The following is a 21747-nucleotide window of genomic DNA, read 5'->3' on the forward strand; positions in this document are numbered from 1 at the left end:
TTGTTTTCTCTTTCCCAAGTTCCAATGCTGCAACTCAAATGTCGTCCGGCAGGCCAGAGAGGCTAGATTTGCTTGCTCGTGTCCAACGAAATGCAATGGGCGTTACTGGTGGTGGTGTTGTGCTGTCCACCTAGATCATGGCTCATCAACTCTTCGCCTTTCAACTCGCTTCTATCAATCGCCAACTCCAACGCTGGGCCCATTAGATCGGGTCAACTGACCCGAGTCGGAGGAACATGTTTCACTTCCATCATCGTCCACTGACTGGGACCGAGTCTCGGGTTGTCTTGGTTCCGTTGGCCGACGACTTGCCGGCAACGACACCTGCATAGCTGCCCCAGACACCCATGCCCAGGCCTGCCGAGGCACGCTTGGAAGCCTTGGAGGTAGAGGCCTCACTATCGTCCTCCATGCCATCCATCTGGAACATCTCGTCGTCCTCGTTGATGCGCGTGGTGAACCGTCCGTTCATGGACGAGCTGATGCTACCGCTCGAGACATGGCGTTCCATACCTCGCTCCTTGCCAATGGGGCTGATGGGGCTGATGGCGTTGCCGGTTCGGGCAGTTGAGGGGTGGAGAAGAGGACTGGCATTGCCAGTAGCGTCATCTAGACGACTGCGCTGGAGCTGCTGAGACAGCATCGACATGGCCTCGCTGCCGGATCGCAGCGAAGAAGGACGGTTGAAGCCGTTGGTGCCACCCATCTCTTGGGCGAGCACCGAGTTACGCAGAGGGCTTCCCACATGACCAAACGCCGACGCTCCTCGGAGAGATCGAGAGGTTTCCTCCTCTTCCTTCTGTCGTTGGAACATGGGTCCCCATCGACTGGGGCTAGTTCCAATGGGACTGCCGTACTTGCTAAGTCCGTCAACCTCGCTATCGGCTCGCATTGAGCCTCTTCGGGCCTTTTCGACAGGGGTCAAGAGATCCTGCAGATTTTCTGGCACGTAGTTTTCAGGAAGATTATCGTCGTCATCACCGAAAGCGAACCCAGCCTCCCAGTCTCGATCAACAGACGTCTTAGGCATGCTGGAACTAAGCATCCTGGGCTTGGCGAAGCGAGACGAGTGCATGGCTCGCTTGCCAAAATACTCTTCGCCATTGGCGTGAGAATTGGGTGGGCTTCTATCCAACGGCGCAAGGAGGTGTTCAGAGGAGCCAAAAGCGGAGGTGTGAAGCAGCTTCAGGGTTTCAGAAGTGCGAGAGTCCTTGGCGTTGCTAAGCGATGGCGTAGGAGATTCGATACCGAATTGGGACGGGACAGAGGAGGGCCAGGGAGCTGCGGGAAATCGGGCAGCATTGGAGATGCCGTTTGAATCGAAAGAGGCGGGAAGAGGAGCGTCCAGGACAGATAGACCTTTGTTGACGGGGGATAGTCCAAATCCAAAGCGCACAGTATCTTCGTCTCGGGGCGAGCCGTAGTTGGATCCAGTGTAGGACATGTCGATGGTGGGAAGACCATTCTCGAGGCTGGGCTGACGGCCTAAGGAGGGCTGTTCCTGCTCATCGTAAGGGTAGGCTGGAGTATACGAGGGTGCGTCGGCGTGGTAGAGAGAGGTGGTAAGAGCACTGGTCGAGGACTGATTGTTGCTCGCGGATGTGGGGTTGGAACGTCCTGCGAGAGCGGGAGCTGCACCTATCGTGACGCCATTCTTGCCGTAGTTGATGCGTCTGCCATCGGGGAGGACGTGGATGTTGGCACACTTGGGTCCAAACTTGCAGTTTCCCTGCGCGACAAGACAATGGTCAGTATTTCTCTCAAAAACGTGATAAACGATGCGACTGGTTCGACGCGAAAATGTGGTTGACGGGCGGGCGGGAATCGGCGACCATGATATGGCGCACGCACCTTTGCAAAGTATTTGCAGACGTTCTCGGCAGCGGTGCTCAGATCGTGGCTGAAGGGACAGGCATTGCCAGCCTGACAGGCGCCCTGACGGAAGAACTTGCAAGGTACGTGGGACGTGTCTATCACGAAGCTTGTGTCAGTCGAGGCGACATTGGACGATCGCGGGGGGTCGTGTGCAACATACTCGGAGGGCTTCGGGGCCCATCGAAGCGGGGAGCGGGTGCCATGGAATTGGACTGCGAGCCGTTGGCGACGTTGAGGCTACCGCTCCGAGCGTGGCGGTATTCGGGCATGATAGAGGAGAGGAGCGAAGAGATTCGCAGGGGGGGAGACGGGCGAACCAGAGTGGTGGAGGAGGAGGGAAGCGGGAGGGAAAAAGGAAGCAAAAGAGTCCAGTTAGAGACCAGAAGAGGAGAGGCTGAAGGTTGCGTGAAGCCCAGCGGCGGAGCGGGCGGCAAAGGAGGGCCGTAGTGGGTGAAAGCGGGCGAGGGCGGCCGAGGTGGGCGTGGGTTGATGGACGATGGGGTTGATGGTGGGGGCGGGCGCTGGTCGTTCTTGGGCCTGGGTCAGGGCGACGGATGTGGAGGGTGGCCAAGTGTGACTTGGTTCACACGCGGTTGTAGTATGCAAGCGCCTTGTACCTCGGGGTCAAACGCCGGACTCCGTGGTGGTGCAACCGGGGGGACGACAAATGAACCCACGGGCGAACGATCTAGTATGGGTCGAGAGGCTTTTCGGACCAGCGCGATGGAACGGCGGGAATAACGATAAAGATATGAGGATGAGATGTTGGGAGAGATATTTTTGGTGTTGAGGAGAAGAGAAAAAAGAGGCGTGGCCTTGGAAGGTGCTTTCCTGCACGGAAACAATGGAAGGCACCTGACGAACTGGAACCGACAAACCTGGTAGGTGGGCAGGTACGAAAGAAGAAATCAGGTACCCCGGACCTTCCAAAAAAGACAGTGCTATGACGGAGAAGATCTTTTGGTTGGTAGCTGATTGCAGCAGCTGAAAAAGTAGTGCTTCTCAGCCAGCCTTTTGCAACCAGAAACGATCACCACTGACAAGACGTGACAAATATGATGGCAGGTCTCTTCAGTGGGGATGAGAGAGGGCTTCCAGGGCGTGTCAGTGGATTCGATACCCGCCAGAGCTCAGAACGGGCACTCTCCACCGCCGCTTGTAAGCCTCCACTGCAAGTCAACAGACAGATTTGGACTCGAGGTATCCGCAAACGTCCAGGCGGGCTTATATGAGAAATAACTCTTGCTCAACGTGGGAAGAAGAGGACCGGGAGCGAGTGATCAATAAGCAGATCGAAGTGCGGATCCGTCGGGATGCTACTCCAGGTATAATAAGCAGGATGAGGTGAGAGCACGATGTTGCAGTTGAGCCTCGAGAGGGTGGTAGTCAAGTCTGGCACGCGACCGAACCTGATCGTCATCGGTAGTAGGCGTGAAAAAGATAAGAAGGAGTCGAGGAGCGAACGACTAAAAGACCATCACACATACAAGGTGAAAATGAAAACGCCTGATATGAGTGGGCAAAGGGGCCTTTTATTCTACCCTGGCTTAAGAGCCGCTAGGCGGAGTCAGACACGACTATCGCAGGCAGAGGACTCCCGTCAACTCTAGAATCGTGAGCGTGACTGCTCGGGCTAGGAGAAACCTCTCCCGTGTGTCTGTTGGTCCACGATGGTTGGATGGTTGGGTGTAGAGGCGAAGTGGTGGGTTGACGATGGTGATGGTGGTGTTGAAAATCGTCTACTTGCCCATCGTGGGGAGCATAGGTAGGCATCCGGCCGGGAGTTTTGAAACCTCACAGCCCCTCTTGTTTCTCAGTCTCCTCTCCTCTCGTTCTTGGCAGTTGGGCGGATAGATACGAAGAGCAGGGTCCAGGAGTCTAGAGGGCCCTGGTTCGCGGGCGTTCTGCCTATTCACGCCTCGAACTGCGGACGAGAAACCCCCAAATATGCAGAGCGGATCTGGATTTACAGGTACAGCCTCTGTACGATCTGTATATTGTACATTAAACGGGCAAGCCATGAAATAAACTTCTAGGTTATTTCTCTGGTCTTCTCCTGACTGGTCTCCCGTCCGTTGTGGCTTCGTCCCAAAGCAGCCGTCAGACTGACAAGCCATGGAGGAATCAGGCCATATCGAGGTCACACACGCAGTCAAGGAGAGCTGATGCATTTGATAGAATGCACTCTGCCGTCCCTGGGGGTTGCATCGCGTTTTCTTGGACGACACTCGTGGATCTCATCTCAGCCGGTCCGGGGGGTCTGCCGTCAAGGCTCGCCCACTTACATCTGGGAGGCCAAAACTTCAGCCCATGCCACCATTCCAGACCCCAGGGGGAGGTCCCCATAACCCAGCTTGCCGGTGAAGCTCTAACTTGCTCGGGACCGGATGGCGTCGAGGTCCGCGGCTAGATCCAGGCTCGCCCGCCTATCCGCAGCTCTGGAATCTGGGTGGCGGGGATGCCGTCCACCTACCGTCAAACCACATGCCGATGTTGTTGTGCATTCTTTTTGGCGTTTTGGAGGGCATGTACTATTCCTCGTTGGGAAAATGTCAAGAAGCTGAGGGAAAGGTATTCCTGGCCAGGGTCGTCGAGATGTTCGCCACCTGCGCCAGGCCCGGCTGGTCATCCACTTACAAGAAGCCTGACAGACGGATATCCAGGATCCGAGCGTGTCAATCTTGGACAGCCTCCCGTATTTCGCTAGAATGACGATTGCAGATCCTCCCTAATCATCTGCCGTGTCGTCTCGACTCGATCTAATCAGTCGGTGGTAAAATGCCGTGGCCTCCATAATCAGATATCCATGCATCATGACCAGCCCATCTAGAATCATATGGCCTTGGAGGCATGCCGGCTCGACTCAGCTTGTCAGACCCCAAGGAGCGGACCCCTGTCTGTCTTACATGCGTCTCTCTCCAAGCCCACCAACCGTTCACTGCAGCCTCGACAATCAAGGCAAGTTTGCGTCTATCCCTAACTCGGCCGGACCAGACCCCCGTCTGCCCATGTGCGCCTCTGGTTGCATCCACAGAAGGTCGTACAAGACCCTCTCCCAATAGCCCGTCAGTTGTCCGTCGCTGCTCAGCCCAGACTAGACAGGGCCGGCTCGATTCGGACTGCGACGCGTTGCGCTTGCGCAGCTTGCCGTGGCGATGCACCACTCTCTCGTGTCGTTGTTTGTAACATGCCTTTGACCAAGATCATGCTTGCTTTTGCTGCGGTTGAATCTCTTCTTGGTGATGGTATCGCTTAAAGAGGTCACTTGTGCTACTGTGGCCTCGTAACGCTCCAGATCCGTAGAACCCGGCTTTAGAAATATCTCCGCGCTGAAACGAGAGACCCTGGCTTCTCCATTCCGTGATATGCCCCCGTCTCCCATCCCCATGTTTTCAGTTGTTGGTGTTACCTCAGCTCACTATTGTACGTCGACTGACGACATTCTGCATGCATCCTGGCACCAACCCCTGTCCCCTCAGGTCGCGCGGCCCTTGACAGAGTCGCATGAGCTTGGGACACAGAGCATTCCACTCATGTACACAAGACAAAGAATGTGCAAGTTTATGAGAGTGATTGAGTTGCTCGGATTGCATCCCGTCCCATCTGCATGTAGGTACCTATTTGTTGCAGTGTGAGGTGCATATCGGGCCCGAAGTGCATGGATGGGCCTGGGGGCGCGGTGCGGCGCTCTAGTGGAACTCAATCACTGACAGCCAGTCGATCAGTGCCTCCTTCCAGCACCCTTAGTGGCTGCTGGTCCCCTGAAGACGCCCAGGGCCAGTGCGCCTACAGGGGGCTTCCACAACCCCTCACAGAGCGGGGGTCCGAGCGCCCAAGTGGGCCCTTGGGTCCAGAAATAGCCCCGCGGCGGGCGTGGGCAGGCAACTTCAACTCCAACAACCGCATCGCCATCCAATATCCATGCCCTGCCTAGGACGACGAGTAGGACTCTGCCCGTCTGCTCACGATACAAAACGCGTGGGCACATGCACACCCACTAAGTCGGGATACCCGTTTCAGCCATTCTCTGGGTGGAAACGCGTGTGGGCATGATGAGTCTTCTGTCAGCGTCCGGGTGAAGCCGGATCTTAGCAGTGTCGTCCTTCATCACGATCTTTACCACATGACTTCTCCCACCGTCGTCTGTCCTTGTCGTCATATCTTGGGGTCCTGCATCCACACCTCCCATGCTCTCACACCAACACGCCTGATCCTGATTATCGTCTCCGCTAAAGCCTCTCGGGCTCGTTTCGTTCCATCCCGAGCCTTGCTCATCTCCACTCTCCGCGAAGGGATCCCGCGATGCCGCTGTCTCCGCCGTCTCCTACCCGGTCGGCGATGTTGCTCTCCAGGTATCAGCGTGCGGTCAGGCTCCGTGAGCTAGGGTTGATATCGATCTCTACCCAACACCCTCCTCGGTTCCATCCGCTATTTGTCTAGACCAATCGTGGTCAGCTTCTGTCTCGCGGGTTCCATCCTGCATCAGACAACCCTGCCTGCTCAGCCCTTGACCTGCGAAGCCTCAGCTAATATGCCCCCAAGGTGTTGTCGTTTGCAGGCGTTCGCAGCTTTTTGTGAACCAAGACAGTCTTTCTAGGGCTGTTGAGTTTTGACCTTGCAGACTGAATGGAAATCTGGCCAGTCATCTTGACTAGCATCCATCCTTGGACCAGTTTCTCGATCTTACAGGCCAAGGCACGAGAACCCCCTCAAGAAGCACAGCACTCGAGATGGTCGTGATGAACAGTCAAAAGACCAACGGTGCGTCTCGCTTCTCCAACTCTCTGGCCCCGTAACGCCACGGGCCGGCCTTGGGCAAGCCATCAGCCATCAGCCTTGGTTGTCTCAGGCGGGTGATCACCAACACCACCACCACCAATCCCAACTTCATCGACGCCTCCATCCTTCATTCGTCGCTCCCGCAACTGCAGCACACCCTTCTTTCAACGACTCTTGGGCCTCGTTGGGCCTCCCTGCCCCCTAATTATTACTCTCGTGTTGCTCACTGCCGCGGACATGACATTCCAAGGAGAATCTTTGATGGTTCCAACATTGAGGCTTGCCGGCATACATTACTTCCGCAGCCCTGGAATGAGCCATTGGTTGCCGCACCGTACAGGTGAGCATCGGTCTGCCGAGTGGCTTGGCTGCCGTCCCCAGATTTCACAGCCTTTTACCATGTGGCGGTCTTGTCGAACGTGCGACCCGCCCCTCTCCACCAAGCTGGGTTTCCCATGCGATGTCTTTGATCCTTCTTCCACTTTTCTCCAGCTCGAGTCACCACCAACCACGGTGATGGTCAAACCTGGGCAACTTGGCAGGCTTTCATGATCCGGATTAAGCGCTCGGCAAGTATTGCGCTAAGCAGCGCGACACCCACTCTCATGAACCACCCGCCCTCGTGCACGCCTCGATCGCCCTGAACACCACTCAATCGACATGGCTCAAGACTAGCCACCACACCATCACGCCTGGCGAGATCGACTTATTCCTTGACCCCGACTACAGAGTAGCATCTCTGAGCAATCTCATGATCCCTGCCCCACATCATCCGACCGGAAACCCGGCGGAGTCATCAGTCTTGTACCACACCATCCATCGCTACGGCTTCGATATCCTTGCCCCGTTGACATGTCTCCGCGACAGGGCCAAGCTGGTGGTGGGTTTGTCTCAGCAAGGAGACAACATCCGGCGAGAAAACTCCGGTGAGTGATGACATATTGAACCCTTGACGAAGCAGGGTTCTCGGGGTCCAGCACCGCACCGCTTCTTGCAGAGACCCTTGCGACGATCTCTCAACGGCCGCCATGTCTTGCTCCCTGAAGACGACCCTTGTTCATCCTTTCGGCCGTGTCATCTCGCTGCCGGCATCGAGTGCTAGGGGCCGACGCTGCCGAGATCGTTGCGACCCATGCTCTTGACGTCCATCTGAGCTTTGGCGTATGCGAAAACGTCATGCGAGGATCCTTTGAAGAACGACATCAGAATATCACGGCGACTATGACATAGCTCTTATGGCATCAAGACGTCTTGGTTACGATTACGAGCCTAGGCGTTCTAGAGTGTCTCACGGGGTCCTCCAAGTCCATGACAAGACCAGTCAAGCACGCCTCCCTTGTTGGTCAGCTCCCTCACGGAGCCTCGTCTCGTTATAAGCTCTCGACAAAGGATTACAGAGCCCCAAACCCACGCCTCATGGCGAGTACACCCAATAGCACGCCGGATCTGGCTGGTGGATTACGGCGCAGGTGACATCTTAGTGGGTGTGTGTCTTGAGCCAGGTTTCAGGCTCGCGAGGCAAGCTGTAGCCTTGACGGGCGTAACGGCCTCGTATCACGGTGTGGGAGAGTTGGCGAATGGGGACGAGGGACGGGCCGGCAAGGTGAGTTGAACGAGAGTCCGACAGAGGCGGGACGCGTGACGAGCCGCGTCTCGAGCCGCGTCCTTGAGTGGGGGATGCCTTTGTCGGAGGAGACTCTACTATGCTACTGTCCAGACCCTGGTGAGTGACATTTGAGTATGTTGCATCCACGTTGAAGAAGGTTGCCAGTCGCGTCTTTGGCAGCTGTGGACTGGCATTCCCGGGCCAGTAGCACATGGATGTAAGTGAAGATGACGACATGTGGCGTACTGAATATTCTAGGCTGGGATTCGAAACACAATGGCGGTCTGGTCCCTTTCCGCATTCTCAAGATGAGCCTCGTGGTGACGCCCGCGTCTGTGGGAGGAGCGAAAGCGAAACACGGTTTACAAGCCACGAAAGGGCAAAGCCATCATGATTACGAGTGCGGTTCTGCTACCCCAGCGAGATGCCAGTGGAGTCTCGCAGTGGGAGGGTTGTGGCAGGGTCGATGCCCGACATTCAACGCAACCGCTCTTACACCTCAGGTCACAAGAGATGATCGAAAAGAGGGGATTCCGCGAGGGGATTCCGCGGCAGGAAATGATTCCAGTCCTGCCTCTGTTTAGAGTCTTGGCTCGGAAAAGGCGGGACGTTGAGTACGCAGAGGACAGAACTTGGCCAGGGGTACTCGTCGACTTCACGGGCAACCATAACATTCCGGTTTCTTTGTTCTATGGGTGGCGAACAAGACCCAGGTTCACCATGCTTGTGATATGATTGTTGATGTTGAGGGTGTCCTGGAGGGCGAGACGAGTCAGGTCGTTGACGTTGTCGTGGGGTTCCGTGTAAGGGAGTCGGTGAGGAGTCGCTGTCCTCTACATGCGCGATGCTCGAGTCGTGAACATTCCTGTCAAGTGATGGGTTCGTTCTCTTGGAAAGATCTGTAGGCTCATGATCCTATGCTGCCGACTCTCGAAGGAGTCGTCGTTAGTCAGGGACTTGGTCGAACATGCTGGATGTTTGTAGATGGTTCGTTGATCTGTGGTGTGACTTGGGAGTGAAGGATACCAGCCAAGATTAGAAAGTGAAAAGATTCACATTGCTTTCCATATCAAAACTTGGACTTGCCATGATGAAGCTTCCTGGGGAGCCCTGTCGTTATACTCGTCGTCAACCCGCATCATCCGGATATTGCCCGCGACGGCTTCCGGATTAGGAAATCCCAGAAATGAGTCATTCTGGCTCATCCTGAATCAGAGTGATCTGATACACCACTTTGCGCCAAGATTGGTCCATACAGTGTGCCTGGGATGGTAATGCACTGGGAAGAATCCCGAGAAGGGCACCTGGTTCAAGGAAAAAACGAGACACGAGGATAGACATATTAGTGTATTCTCCCCTAACTATGGTGAATAAAATATCATAAAGATAGATAAAAATCTTCTAAGTTATTATATTATTTTATGATATTTTTATAAATTAATTTATTATATTTATAAGAAGTTAGGTAACCCTCTTAATACTCCAGCATCTCATTTATTTCTTTACCCGCGTGGAGGGCATCGCAGTTTATCAGAATGAATCATTATTGCTCAGAAGATGTCGACATCAGCGTTGCATTCAGGTACAAATACGTGAGTTTTGGTGATAAGGGGTACGGCGGGACGGAAGACGGAAGGATGACACAATGGAAGAGGTGGTGGAACGGGAGTGTATAAGTGTAGACCGAGCGACTGATGGTGATGGCTTCAGTAGACAGAGTCAAGAGATTCGTGATACAAGCAACTTAAATAAATGTAAGTGATTGATCCCTTTATACGTGTTTATTCCCTGTGTCCATGAAGAGAGAAACGGAATCCGACATGAACCCATGAGTCGCATGAGCCGATAGAGGAAGAGAACGACATCGTCCGAAGACACACTGCAACACATATTCATTGATCACAATTGGCCAAGTTTTGCTTGCAGAGAAATATTTCATGTTTGAACTACATAAGGAAAAGTTGGTCCGTTTGCTAATCCGCAATTGTATGCCCCCTAGTATCCTCAACGCCGGAAGCCGACAGATTAAACCACCGATAGTACTAAATTCGCTTGTGTGACCTTTTTTGTTCTTCAAAGGGAGGTGTTCGAAACCATTTCCCCGAGATTCGACTGACGTAGACTTTGTTTTTCCAAAACTGGTTTGTTTACTTCTTGCTCAACATCTCCCGTAGGGCATCCACTTCGGCCTCACGGCGTGCCAGTTGTAGACGCATGTCGTCCCTCTCGCTTGTCATGGCGGCTAGGGCTGCCTCGAGCTCTGAGATGCGGTCGAGGCGCTTTTGACGGTACTTGCGAGCCGCGAGGGTGTTGCGCTGACGCTTGAGTGCCACGGCAGCGGATTCGTCCTCGGGTGAGGACTTGCGCTTGTGGGAGGATGAAGAGCCGGAAGAGGAGGAAGCGGCTGGGGAGGGGTGTAGAGAAAAGGTGGATGTTCCTGGGATGGAGGGGGATTTGTTGTTGCTGGTTGTCGTTGGAGGAGCGAGGGGTGGTGATGATGTTGGTTGTTGTTGCAGAGTGTTGGTGATGTTGATGAGAGGCGGCTCTTGCGAGAGGAAATCCTCTCCAATGCCAAGATCCTGTCCAACACCAGCAGCGTTCATATCGGGCAAGACAGCACCGTCAAGAACACCAGCAGAAGTATCCAGGTTCCAATCCAAGCTCTGGTAGATGGCGTCGGTGTCCAAGTTTGCAAAGTCGTAGTTGTCGTATTGTTCGGGGAGCAAGTCCAGAAGTCCTCCGCTGGGCTCGAAGCAGAAGTCGCTGGTACTATGGCAATCCGTCGGCGTCCCATTGCTGAGGCTGCCAGAATGGCATGCCGTTGCGGACGCAGCAGGCTGACGATGCGCTTGCTGCTGCCATTGGTTCAAGTTAAGGGGGCGGCGGCCTCCCCTACGTTTGCAGAGAGGCCGGTTAGGGCTTGAGGAGGGAAAGGGGGGGAAGGACGACGACTTGTGATCGGTCCGGATAAAGGTTGTGGAGGAGAGAGGGGAGGAGGATTGGAGGGATGAGGTTGATGGTTTTATAGGGAGATGGGGGGATAGATTGCACAGTGTGGTGATACGTTACAGTGCGGCACAGTGAGAGACGCTAAAGAGTGAAGGTATGCATGGCGCGAGAAAGAAAGCACGGGGTCTCCGGGTCGGTCAGCGATGCCCGCACCCGGGCCAAGGAAAAAACGAGACACCAGTACAAGTATAGTAGCTTATTACCCTCTAAAGATAATCAATAGAGTATACTAAGGATTAATAAAAGTACTCTCAAATATGACTTTTATTATAATATATCTTCACTATATTTTATTATATTTTATAGAAATTTATTTACCATAGTTGAGAGGACTTAGGTGATCCTTTGAAGAGCTCTGGTGTCTCATTTATTTCTTGACCGGCGTGGCCCGCTAATCTTGCGGCGCGGTTATTACACGGGCGATGCAGAGCGTGAGTCAGGGCGCTGGGTGAAGCTATTCTCAGCCATGATCGACGTTTTGCGATAAGAGGCGCAGCAGGACTTGAGTCGACGCTAGGTTAAGTGCGACGTTGTGTTGGTGAGTCTGGTGGTGGCTTTGCAACTCAATTCGCTTGGTTACGGTTCACAGATTAAGATGTGATGTTGATTGTCAATGGAGTGCTGGTGAGTAGGTGTTTGCTCGGGGCGGGTTAAAATTGCAGTGAAGGGCGCAAATGCGTTTACAGTCAAGCTGACGATAGCTAACGAAGCCGATATCCCCAGGCGTTCCCCCTAGAAGCTGGCATAAACTTCCGCTAGGGGCGGGTTGAAGTTGCAGTGAAAGCTCGCACGCTCAATCGCTGAAATATCTGCAACTGAAGAGCTCAGCATGTGTTAAAAATGCAGTGAAAGGGTGCCGGAGGCCGACCTGAAGACGGAAGGGAGTCCAGCGGGGACAACGTCACAGTTTCTCTCAAAGCTGGCACAAGCCGTGGCTGCGTACCTCACCCCTGTGTTGTTATCATAGCAGATGGGTGAGGATGATGCATGAGGGATCTGTTATATCCTTACGTGCAAAGTACTTCTCGTTTGAGTGAGACCATGTGTTGACCGAAGTATCTCAGAAATAAACAGATTTGATTAGCCTAGCTCTGCTGTAGAGGTCGAGTTGGAGGTTTATGCCGACTTCTGTGCGGGAAGGTCTAATGGTATTGGACGCCGCCTGATTGACGCAACGTACCTAGGCAATGAAAGAGCTCCGCGTGAGTTAAAATTACAGTGCAATTGCGGCCGTACAAAATGTACGACCATGGGTGGGCCTAGGGCACCATTACAATTAACAGCTCTCCGTGACTTAAAACTGCAGTGCAAATGAGGCAACGGCAACGCAGTGCTACACGTTACCACCGTGTTCTCTCGCGGTGATAAGTGTATAGCAAGGAGAATCCTGTAAAGGACGGTTTACTACAGATAGATGGCCGTAGCAGCTTGAGATCATAGTCTCTATTGTATGTGCCTAAAAAAAATATTAACAGGATATGGTCCATTACGAATATGGGACCACTTGACCATGAATGTAGTCCGCCCTCAGCAGAACCTGATAGTCAAGCTTACTGCAGCCGGATCTCACTGCTGAATCCCAACACACGCTGAGAACTCGCTTAGGATTACTTCAATATGTTCCCTCTATGAATAGATGATTCTGGTCATCGTCGCGTGCTGCTGAGGACGAATGCCGCCGGGTGGTTGATACAACCAAAGAGCTCGGCGTGGGTTAGCATTGCAGTGCAAAAAGGTGTGGTGCTGGAATCACAGGCAGGTTTGTGTTGACATGGATGGAGGGTATTGTCACTCAAAGAGCAGTCTGGTCAAATAATGGATCTCTTGGCACAAGAGTCACGCCACAAGGGTCAGCTCCTATGGATGGAAGCTACCTCTGTGACTATTGGACAATCGAATATTGAAGTTGACGGTCAACCGATTAGCTCTCACTCCATGGCATGAATACAATCAAGCCATCGTGTCAATAGATGACACGAATTGCGTGCCGGGAATAAGCGGCAACGAATGAACCCCTGCTGTTCTTATGGCGCGCCCTTGAGTTGACCTTGTTCATCAATCAGTGAGCTCCGCAAGTCAGACGATATTTCGTTCATCAGATATATAAGCAACGACCCCGGTCATTTAATGTTGGCATCTCAAGTTTCTCAAACGAAAAAACTACCGTATACTTTTCCAATTCTCAACCCCGAATCACTGCCTACCATCAAGTACTCCGCTGGGGGCGAGTTAAAATTGCAGTGCAGAGTGCGTTTTGGGATCATACGCTAGTTGTCGCCCAAAATGGCCAACCTCCAATTCCGCACCGCAACCCCACATGATGCCCCTCAGCTCCAGCAGCTGATTCAAGCTGCCTTCCGCGCTGAAGACAGCAGAAAGGATTGGGTCGGCGATGCAGAGCTCGCGGCAAACTTTTGTATCAGCGTCGATGAGATCCTGCCCAAGATAACGTCCCCCGACAGCGAAATGGTCATGGCCTTTGACGACAACGGCGCCCTCGCAGGAACAGTTGGCGTATTTCACCGCAGCGACGACTTGGCCCGGCTCTTCTACCTTGCCGTGAATCAGACTCTACACCGTGGAGGAATTGGTCGACAGGTTCTTGAATATGCTGAGGGATACTGCCAGAGGACATGGGGCGTCAAGAAGCTGGGGCTCGATGCACTCACGTTGCGCAAGGAGCTTATTGCGTGGTACATGAGGCGTGGATATGTTCCGACGGGTGAGATTACGCCGTTTCCTGTGGACAAGCTTAATGGAAGGGCTTTGCCTGAGGGGTTGGGGTTTGTTGAGATGGAGAAGGAAGCAAAGTCGGGGGAATAGAATACATGGTCAATTACAGGGTTGGGCTGTTGAGGCGGCGGAATAGCTGGCATTCAATTCGCATGTAGTAGCAAGTATGCCATGTTGAGCAGTTCAGTCACTCAACTTCTTTTCACCACATTGAAGCTATCGTCAACTCACTGTGCCACAATGTCATCGCCACAATGGGGTCGTGTATGTCACTACATCAACTGCTCATGAGAGGAAGCTGCACGGCAAAAGACAAGCACCTGTAATATGGAAAGAAGCCGTAGCAAGCAAAAAGCACAAGCGAATGACGGGATAGCAAACAAATCCCGTACAGAGGCAGCAAATGACATTGGATGAGCCTGTCAGCTGTGTCGGGATGAACTTCAAACACAAGGACAAACCCTCATTTGGGGCCTGTTTGCCTGCGCCATGAGAAACAGTGAGTCAGCTGAGTGATGTACCACCTGTAGGCAGTAACACACAACAAGGCTATTCACCTCCGAACGTCGTGTACTTTGTGAAACATGAGGCAATGTTGAGTTAGACTCGACTTCAGTGTTAGGCTCAACTCGTTCAAAACCACTTTTGATCGTCGAAACAGCCTCGCTGACTTTACGCGTCGTCGGTGTGGTGAAACATTCTAAACCTGCAGCCCCAACATGATGCGCTGGCACTGGACGAACCACGAGGACTTCCTTTCACCGCTCACGAACCATGAGAGTCGATCAAAGAGGTATTTACACTCTAAAGATAGAAGCAGATCAGAGGAGAAAACGCGTGGCTATCGAGGCTCTGCTCTAGAAGCTTTCTTGGCCTGCAGCTCTTGAAACCGCGTGTCAAAATGCTTGATTAATCCCGCGTGGATGATTCTCGTGCATGGACTGGCTGGGGAATGGGCTTGGCTCAACTTGGCAAGTCCTCACGCGAGCAGCCTCAGGAAACACACTGACAACGTAAAGAGAGGGGAGCTAAAAACAAGCATAACCCAACCTTGTCTTGGGCTGGGGGAGGAGAGGTTGCGTGGCCTTTGGGCGATCTCCAATTGTTTCTGGTGTCTGTTTCTTGGCGCTGGAAAAAGGATCAAAAGTGCCACAGACACTTACGTATGCTTGATTGGAGTCTTGGCAGTGACAATCTGCTTTCCCTTGTTTCGGCCCTCGGAATCATCGCTTCTTCATGCTTGTTTGACGGGCCCGGTATGTCACCCGGTAAGGCAGCAAGCTGAGCATTACGGGCCGTAATCTCTCATCCCCATGGGTCTAACCCTTGATCCCTGGGGGTTTGACGTCAAAATAAGTCAAGATTTTCCCTGCATGGAAACGCAGGAAACCTTCTGTGGAGAAGCAGCTAAAAGCTCGTCCAGAGAAACGCCTGCATATCACCATCATGACGCTTGCCAAGACAGACTCCGCCTCCGCAGGCCCCGCGAGATGAGAAGCCAGGCCACGATTACGAAACTGCCGTGGCTTGGGGGAAGAAGGATCATTGTGCCAAGAAGTTCCAATGTGTGTACAGCAGCTGCTGTGGCTTCGGCTGTTGGGGATCGTCGGCTGCGAGGATCCCGTCTCGGGCCAAGACGAGACAAGGCAGGGAAGCTGTTGAGATTGCATTGCATACAAGCCGAGAGTCAAAGGATATTGGCTTGGCTTTGACGGTGTATAAATAATCTGGGTCCCCTGAGATTCTGTTCACATCATCATCACCATCGTCTACAGTAACAAGCTCTACACAGCAACTCTTACAACACCACCACATCAACACCACTACTACAACCGCCATCATGTACACCAACATCGCCCTCGCCCTCGCTCCCCTCCTCTACCTCGCCCGCGCCGACGTCAGCCTCGACCGGGACGACATCCCCCGGGCCTGCGATGCCATCTGCGACCCCATCGTTGAGCTGACCCGCAAGTGCGACACCGACCTCCGCGGTGACCGGGACCGCGAGGAGGATCGCCTCGAGGCCCAGTGTGTCTGCACAAACGACTCTTTTGATGTTGGCCGCATCGCTGCCCTCTGCGCCGACTGCATTCGCCAGAACTGGCGGGATAATGACGATGACGATGACGATGATGACCAGCGTGATCACATGGAGGGTTAGTTTACTGCTCTTTACTGCTGGGATGTTGCTAACAGTTCATCAGACATTGACGATATCCTCTACACCTGTGGCTTCTCCTCCACCAGCTACGTAGCCTCCTCGGCCTCCGCCATCGTCGCCAGCGTCACCGTCGAGGCCACCCGCCCCACAGACGCCAACCAGCTCACCACCACCATCGTCGGCGGCACCGCAGCCCGCGGAACCGACAGCGCTGCGACAGCCACCCGCAACAACAACGACAACACCGACGACAACAGCGCTTCTGCCACCAACGACTCTTCCAGCCCGGATGAGACCAACGCTGCTGCCGGTCTTGCGCCTTATGGTGTCGGCGCTGCTGTTGTCGGAGCTGCTCTGATGCTTGCTTAGCTGGTGATGGGTTAATTTGGGGGAGAGAACCATGGGGGTGTTATCTTTTCGCATAATGACTGTCGTTATAGATGTATGTTTTGGATGAGTTACGATGTAACCTGCTAGACTGTATTCTGAAGAGTTTTAACTCTTAAGTAATGAATGCAACGAATTATTACATTGTCCAGTTGAAACGTTTGTGAATAAACTGGGTTATACAAAATAACCGCCGTCAACGACAAACGTGTAGAATCTCTTGCAAGGTGTACCATACCTCGCAACAGACAATGGGGCCATTTACACTGTTCAACGGACGATATATGAGAATGGATCTACAAATGAAGAATTGAAGGAATGCCCAGAAGACTCGAGTTGACGCGTCTAATCTTGGCATCTCTCCGCGACTCCCGAATACAACCTCCTCCAACTTCTTATCACTATTTCCAGACTAGCTTAAAAGGGTTCTCAACATCAACAGCATCCTTCCGACTCCGCTTTAGTAAATAATCTTGCGAAGGTCTCAACCTGGGTAAATCCCGCGAACGAAAGACGTCAGCATCGCTTAGACATATTATTCCTTGTTCCTCTCTGACAATCCTTCCCTTTTCATGGGTCATGATGAATTGGGCTTCTGTGGTTGGTCAATCGCCCGCTCCTAGGGCTGACGGGCGCCGTCCAGTTTAACCGCCAAGGGGGAGGGGAGAGACGCCAATGCTGATTGCGGTGTATATAAGCATGTCTGAGCTCCTCTCAGTGTTTGTGAATTTGTCGTCATCTTGTTGTTTCTGCTGCTGCAGAGACGGTTGCTTACCATGGATGTTCTCAACAAGTTGACGGCGTATGCCGTGCAGAGACCTGTCTTTGTGTCTGCTTGGACACTAACGGTAGCTCTTGTACTTAACGTTATATACAAGGGATATCGACAGCGTCGCTTTTACCGAAACTTGGTGAGTTTATCCCAATCTCACTCCAGAGACAAGCTGACATGTAGACAGCCAGGACCCCCTCACAGCTGGCTCTTTGGCCACCTCAAGGTCATGGGTGAAATGTCGGCTCTCGTGCCGCCAAATTGTCACCCTCAGCTGTATTTTACCGAAATGGCACGTCGGTATAACCTTGATGGCATCTTTTACGTCGACCTCTGGCCCGTCGGCCCTGGGAGCTGTCTCGTCACCGACCCGGACCTTCTCGATCAAATCACCGTCCGCAAGATTCTTCCTCACCACCCCATGGCTGAGGATTTCTTGTCTGCCATGATTGGGCGGGGAAGTATTGGTGGTGCGAATGGTGCGTTGTGGAAGAGGTTGCATAGTGCTATGAACCCAGCTTTTTCGTGGACGCATATTCGGCATTTGACAGGGCTTTTTGTCGATGAGTGTGTTCAGTTTCGGAAGAATCTGGATAAGCTTGCTGCAACGGGCGAGGTATTTTCCATGGAGCATCTCTCGGCAAGACTCATCTTTGATGTGATTGCTCGAATCGTCTTCAACTTTCCCCTCCACGCGCAAACGACAGGAAGCCAAGATCTCGAAGACCTACGCGAACTCATCCTACTCGTCGAAGGACAATCGGACATTACTATCGCTTACAACCCCGTTGAGCAGATTAAACGGTGGTGGAGGAGGAGACAGGTCCTCGGACGACTGCATCCTTCTATTCTGGGCAAGATCCACGAGAGGTTTGAGATGCTGGTTAATGAAAAGATTGTCCCTTCGCGGAAGGATCCGAATAGTATTTTGGATCTTATGTTGAGGGAGCATGTGGATCAGGAGGGGATGACCAAGGAGAATGCTAAGCTTTCAAAGGCTGATGTTGATTTGTTGTTGACCAAGTGAGTATCACGAACATGTTGGGTGTGGCTGTGCTAAAGTTGGAATAGTATCAAGGCGTTGCTTGTTGGAGGCCACGGAACGACAACTGATACACTTTGCGTAAGTAAACACCCTTTTGTGCGCTTCTCCATCTCACATTATATAGTACATGTACATGCTCCTCTCCAAATCCCCCCACGTCGTGGAAAAGATGCTCCAAGAACACATCGAGCAACTCGGCCCCGACACCGAAGTATCCACCCAAACCATGGTCGAAACACCCGAGCTCCTCCAGAAACTCCCCTACACTGACGCCGTCATCAAGGAGACCCTTCGAATGTTTCCCGTCGGCTACGGCGTTCGCGAAGGGCCTCCAGGGGCAAAGGTTACGTACAAGGGTCGTGATCTCCCTGTTGACCACGGTGTTGCTGTTTCGACGCAGGGTCATGACATGCATTACAACACGCGCTTCTTCCCTGATCCCACGGTATTCAGACCAGAGAGGTGGCTCGGACCCGAAGAGATTCCTCGATCGTACTTTAGGACATTCGGTCGCGGTCCTCGGGCGTGTCTCGGTCAGAACCTGGCTACCAACGAGCTCAAGGTCATCCTCGTCATGACTGTTCGGGATTACTCGTTCGAGTGTGCTGGATTGAAGCCTAATGATAAGCCCAAGACGACGTATACGGATTTGGATAGGGTTTATGGGGATATTGTGTTTCAGGAGCTGGGGTTAGAGGCGAAGCCTAGGGGTGGTATGATGATGACTGTCAAGAAGCGGACATGAATGTATGTGCAGGAGAAAGCAGAGGGTCAGCAGGAAGCCGTATCTCGGTGACGGTTTGTCGTTTGGTGTAGATTCATGATAGGCCTGGATATTTAACCCGTTAGCTTGACTATTTGACATGGCACTAGATGCCACTCAAGAGCCGAGCGAGATCAGCGACCATTGATGACTCAATTCTCTCTGGTTGAATGTCCCCGAGCCTACATCAATCTCGCAAATCAAGAACCCCAGAGTTGAAGGGCTCTGTTGCCTAGATCTCACGTGGTAGTTGCAGTTGTCCATGGTACTCGGCGCCTTAGTCACTGGAAAATCGCCATCAAAAGGGGCTCAATAGTTAAGTCTGATACTTTTATCTATTACCTATCTGTCTTTATCCTGGGCCGTCGCTCATAAAGGCATAACACAACTTTTCACTCCCCCGGCGTTGAAGCCTGGAGTCATACTCATCACCTCCCTGTCATCTTCTTCTCGATATATCGGAAGGGAACGTAGAACAGCGAGCTCAGCACAAACGCAATCTCGAAGCCAATGTCTCCCGTCGTCTTGGCGATAGGGCCCGTCCACCACACCTGCGCCATACACGGCACCACGAGGCCGTAGCAGATGACGCCTGCTGCGAGGGCTGCTACTCCGAGGGGAAGTTGGGAGGCTACGTTCCAGATGGCGTGGTCATAGGTTTCGTAGCGGCCGCGGCGGAAGACGAGGTGTTCGACTGTGACGATGCCGATGAAGGAGGCAGACCAGTATCCGATGAGGGCGACAAAGTTCTCGAGGTTGACGAAAAAGTCCCGCTGAGCTCGGAGGGCTACCGGGATCACGATGACGGTTACGACGATGGCGAAGGCGTATCGGGGGATCTTGATCAGGCCTGGGATGAGCGTCTGGAAGTTGAGTGTTATGGCGTACATGGTTCCTCCCGTGTTGCCGAGGAGCGTGAGGGAGAGGATCACGACGACGAACTTTCCAAAGCCGCCTGCGCTCGAGAGCATGGCTGCGAGAACACCGCCGACGAGGGTCTCGCCGTAGGCCTTCTCCCACTCAGGAACATTGGGGAGAGCGCCAGCAATGGCAGCGCCCAGAGTCATGAGGAGAATCGTAGGCGTAAGGAGGCCAAAGTAGCTGTACGTAAAGACCCTCCACGACGGAACCTTGGGGTCGAAATAAGTCGTCAAATCACTCGCGATAGCCGCCCAAGGAATCATGTAACTCGCAACAATCATGCCAAAGCTCAAAACCTGCGCAGCAGTAGGCGCCGCAGCAGGGGCAGCCTGCTTGAAGAGCTGCGAGCCTCCGCATCCCGTGGCGATGGTGATGGCGATGACGGCGGGGATAAAGGCGTACGTCTCGTAGTAGTGCAGGACCTTGAAGCCGCAGAAGGAAATGAAGAGCGAGAGGAGGCCGATTATGACGATTCCCACATCAGGGGATAGGCTGCCGCCTGAGACTGCTGAGAGACATTGGCCGCCGACGACGTAGATGATTACGATGAAGCCGGTTAGGGTGGCGAGGTTGAGTAGAACAGGGATGGAGACGAGGTAGCGACTTTGACGTTGTTAGTGATTTTGTGAGTGATGTTTGTGAAACAGTGATTTTCTCACCCGAAGCTGTATCGCGCTTGGATCATCTGCCTCATTCCCGTCTTTGGTCCAAGAGTGGCGAGATACGCCGGCCCAATAGTCGAGAACATGCAAAAGAAGAGAATAACGAGAGAAGAATCCCTTAAACTCAGGCCATACGCCAAAGGACCAAGCATTCCAAATGTGATTCTACAGCCATTAGTTTATTTTCTCAGATGAGGTGAAAAAGTTTGACTCACCCTAGAATATTCGAGTTGATGGAACACCACACAGTAAAGATATTGTAGAAGCGCGTCACGGTTCGCTCCTCGACGGGAATCGGCTGGATACCCTTCTCTTCCACTCTTCCCATGCGGAGAGCCTTGTGGAAGAGGGCCGCCGCCTTGATGCTCTCTGTGTCGCTGTGGTCATCGTGGTCGACCTGTGGAGGAACAGTCTGAGCCTGGACAGCCTTTTCGGCGTCTGTGGGTGCTGCAGCCATCTCTTCTTTGTACTTGGCGTAAAAAAGCAACGTCAAGAGATGGGGGAAAAAATCTGGGGGAATGAAAGATGCAATTATATATGGAATGAATCTGAGTCGACGAGTCTGAATCTCCCCTCCCCGGTCCGGTGCCGGGTTCCGCCTCTACAAAATTGGTCTGATAAAACACAAACTCGGGCCTTTTTGTTACTGGCTGCTAATCGCGAATCGACCGTGTCATGTTCCCCCCAGTGCAAATCTGCGCGATAAAAACCTCGCCCCCCATGGGACCTGGTCTCGGTTGTCGTAGGGCGCACTTGTACTAACACGATCCCACCCTTTTGACTTGATCTTCTCTAGTGTCGCTTGTTACTGTAAACAGTCATAAAACCATTTAAACCCAAGATGGTGATAAAAAAGATTGCCGATTGTAGCCATGCGGTAAACCGAAAATGCGATCTCTTCATGTTCGTTGTTGTCCATGGCGTGAGCTCCCCAAGGTGTGCCCCTGCTGGCTGATGAACTATCGACCGTGAACCCTGTCGCTTGTCGAATGTTCGGCGCGTGTTCTGCGTCTGTCCAACATGGCCGCTGATCT

At 53.0% G+C, this 21747-nt stretch overlaps 6 protein-coding genes across 6 annotated transcripts; 3 read left to right on the top strand and 3 right to left on the bottom strand.

Moving 5' to 3' along the window:
• Positions 1 to 250: 250 nt before the first annotated feature.
• LRP88_10766 (uncharacterized protein) lies at positions 251 to 2144 on the bottom strand (the record flags this gene model as incomplete). The annotated part of the gene is made up of 3 exons (XM_083247216.1): positions 251 to 1729; positions 1852 to 1970; positions 2036 to 2144. 3 exons carry the CDS (start codon positions 2142 to 2144, stop codon positions 251 to 253), a joined length of 1707 nt encoding a protein of 568 aa, XP_083098329.1.
• An 8263-nt stretch (positions 2145 to 10407) lies between these two features.
• LRP88_10767 (bZIP transcription factor) lies at positions 10408 to 11130 on the bottom strand (the record flags this gene model as incomplete). The annotated part of the gene is made up of 1 exon (XM_083247217.1): positions 10408 to 11130. One exon carries the CDS (start codon positions 11128 to 11130, stop codon positions 10408 to 10410), a length of 723 nt encoding a protein of 240 aa, XP_083098330.1.
• A 2422-nt stretch (positions 11131 to 13552) lies between these two features.
• Positions 13553 to 14092, top strand: LRP88_10768 (acyl-CoA N-acyltransferase; the record flags this gene model as incomplete). Its single annotated transcript, XM_083247218.1, has 1 exon — positions 13553 to 14092. One exon carries the CDS (start codon positions 13553 to 13555, stop codon positions 14090 to 14092), a length of 540 nt encoding a protein of 179 aa, XP_083098331.1.
• A 1750-nt stretch (positions 14093 to 15842) lies between these two features.
• LRP88_10769 (uncharacterized protein) lies at positions 15843 to 16532 on the top strand (the record flags this gene model as incomplete). The annotated part of the gene is made up of 2 exons (XM_083247219.1): positions 15843 to 16158; positions 16207 to 16532. The coding sequence occupies 2 exons, from the start codon at positions 15843 to 15845 to the stop codon at positions 16530 to 16532; spliced, it is 642 nt and encodes a 213-aa protein (XP_083098332.1).
• A 794-nt stretch (positions 16533 to 17326) lies between these two features.
• LRP88_10770 (cytochrome P450) lies at positions 17327 to 19112 on the top strand (the record flags this gene model as incomplete). Its single annotated transcript, XM_083247220.1, has 5 exons — positions 17327 to 17461; positions 17510 to 17801; positions 17874 to 18345; positions 18394 to 18445; positions 18537 to 19112. The coding sequence occupies 5 exons, from the start codon at positions 17327 to 17329 to the stop codon at positions 19110 to 19112; spliced, it is 1527 nt and encodes a 508-aa protein (XP_083098333.1).
• Positions 19113 to 19558: 446 nt separating this feature from the next.
• On the bottom strand, positions 19559 to 21170 carry LRP88_10771 (permease for cytosine/purines, uracil, thiamine, allantoin-domain-containing protein; the record flags this gene model as incomplete). Its single annotated transcript, XM_083247221.1, has 3 exons — positions 19559 to 20654; positions 20711 to 20878; positions 20929 to 21170. 3 exons carry the CDS (start codon positions 21168 to 21170, stop codon positions 19559 to 19561), a joined length of 1506 nt encoding a protein of 501 aa, XP_083098334.1.
• Between the last annotated feature and the right edge of the window lie 577 nt (positions 21171 to 21747).

This window comes from Fusarium phalaenopsidis (genome assembly GCF_050370095.1).
Source record: "Fusarium phalaenopsidis strain FUZ10S chromosome Unknown contig_32304, whole genome shotgun sequence".
NCBI classification, from domain to species: Eukaryota; Fungi; Ascomycota; class Sordariomycetes; order Hypocreales; family Nectriaceae; genus Fusarium; species Fusarium phalaenopsidis.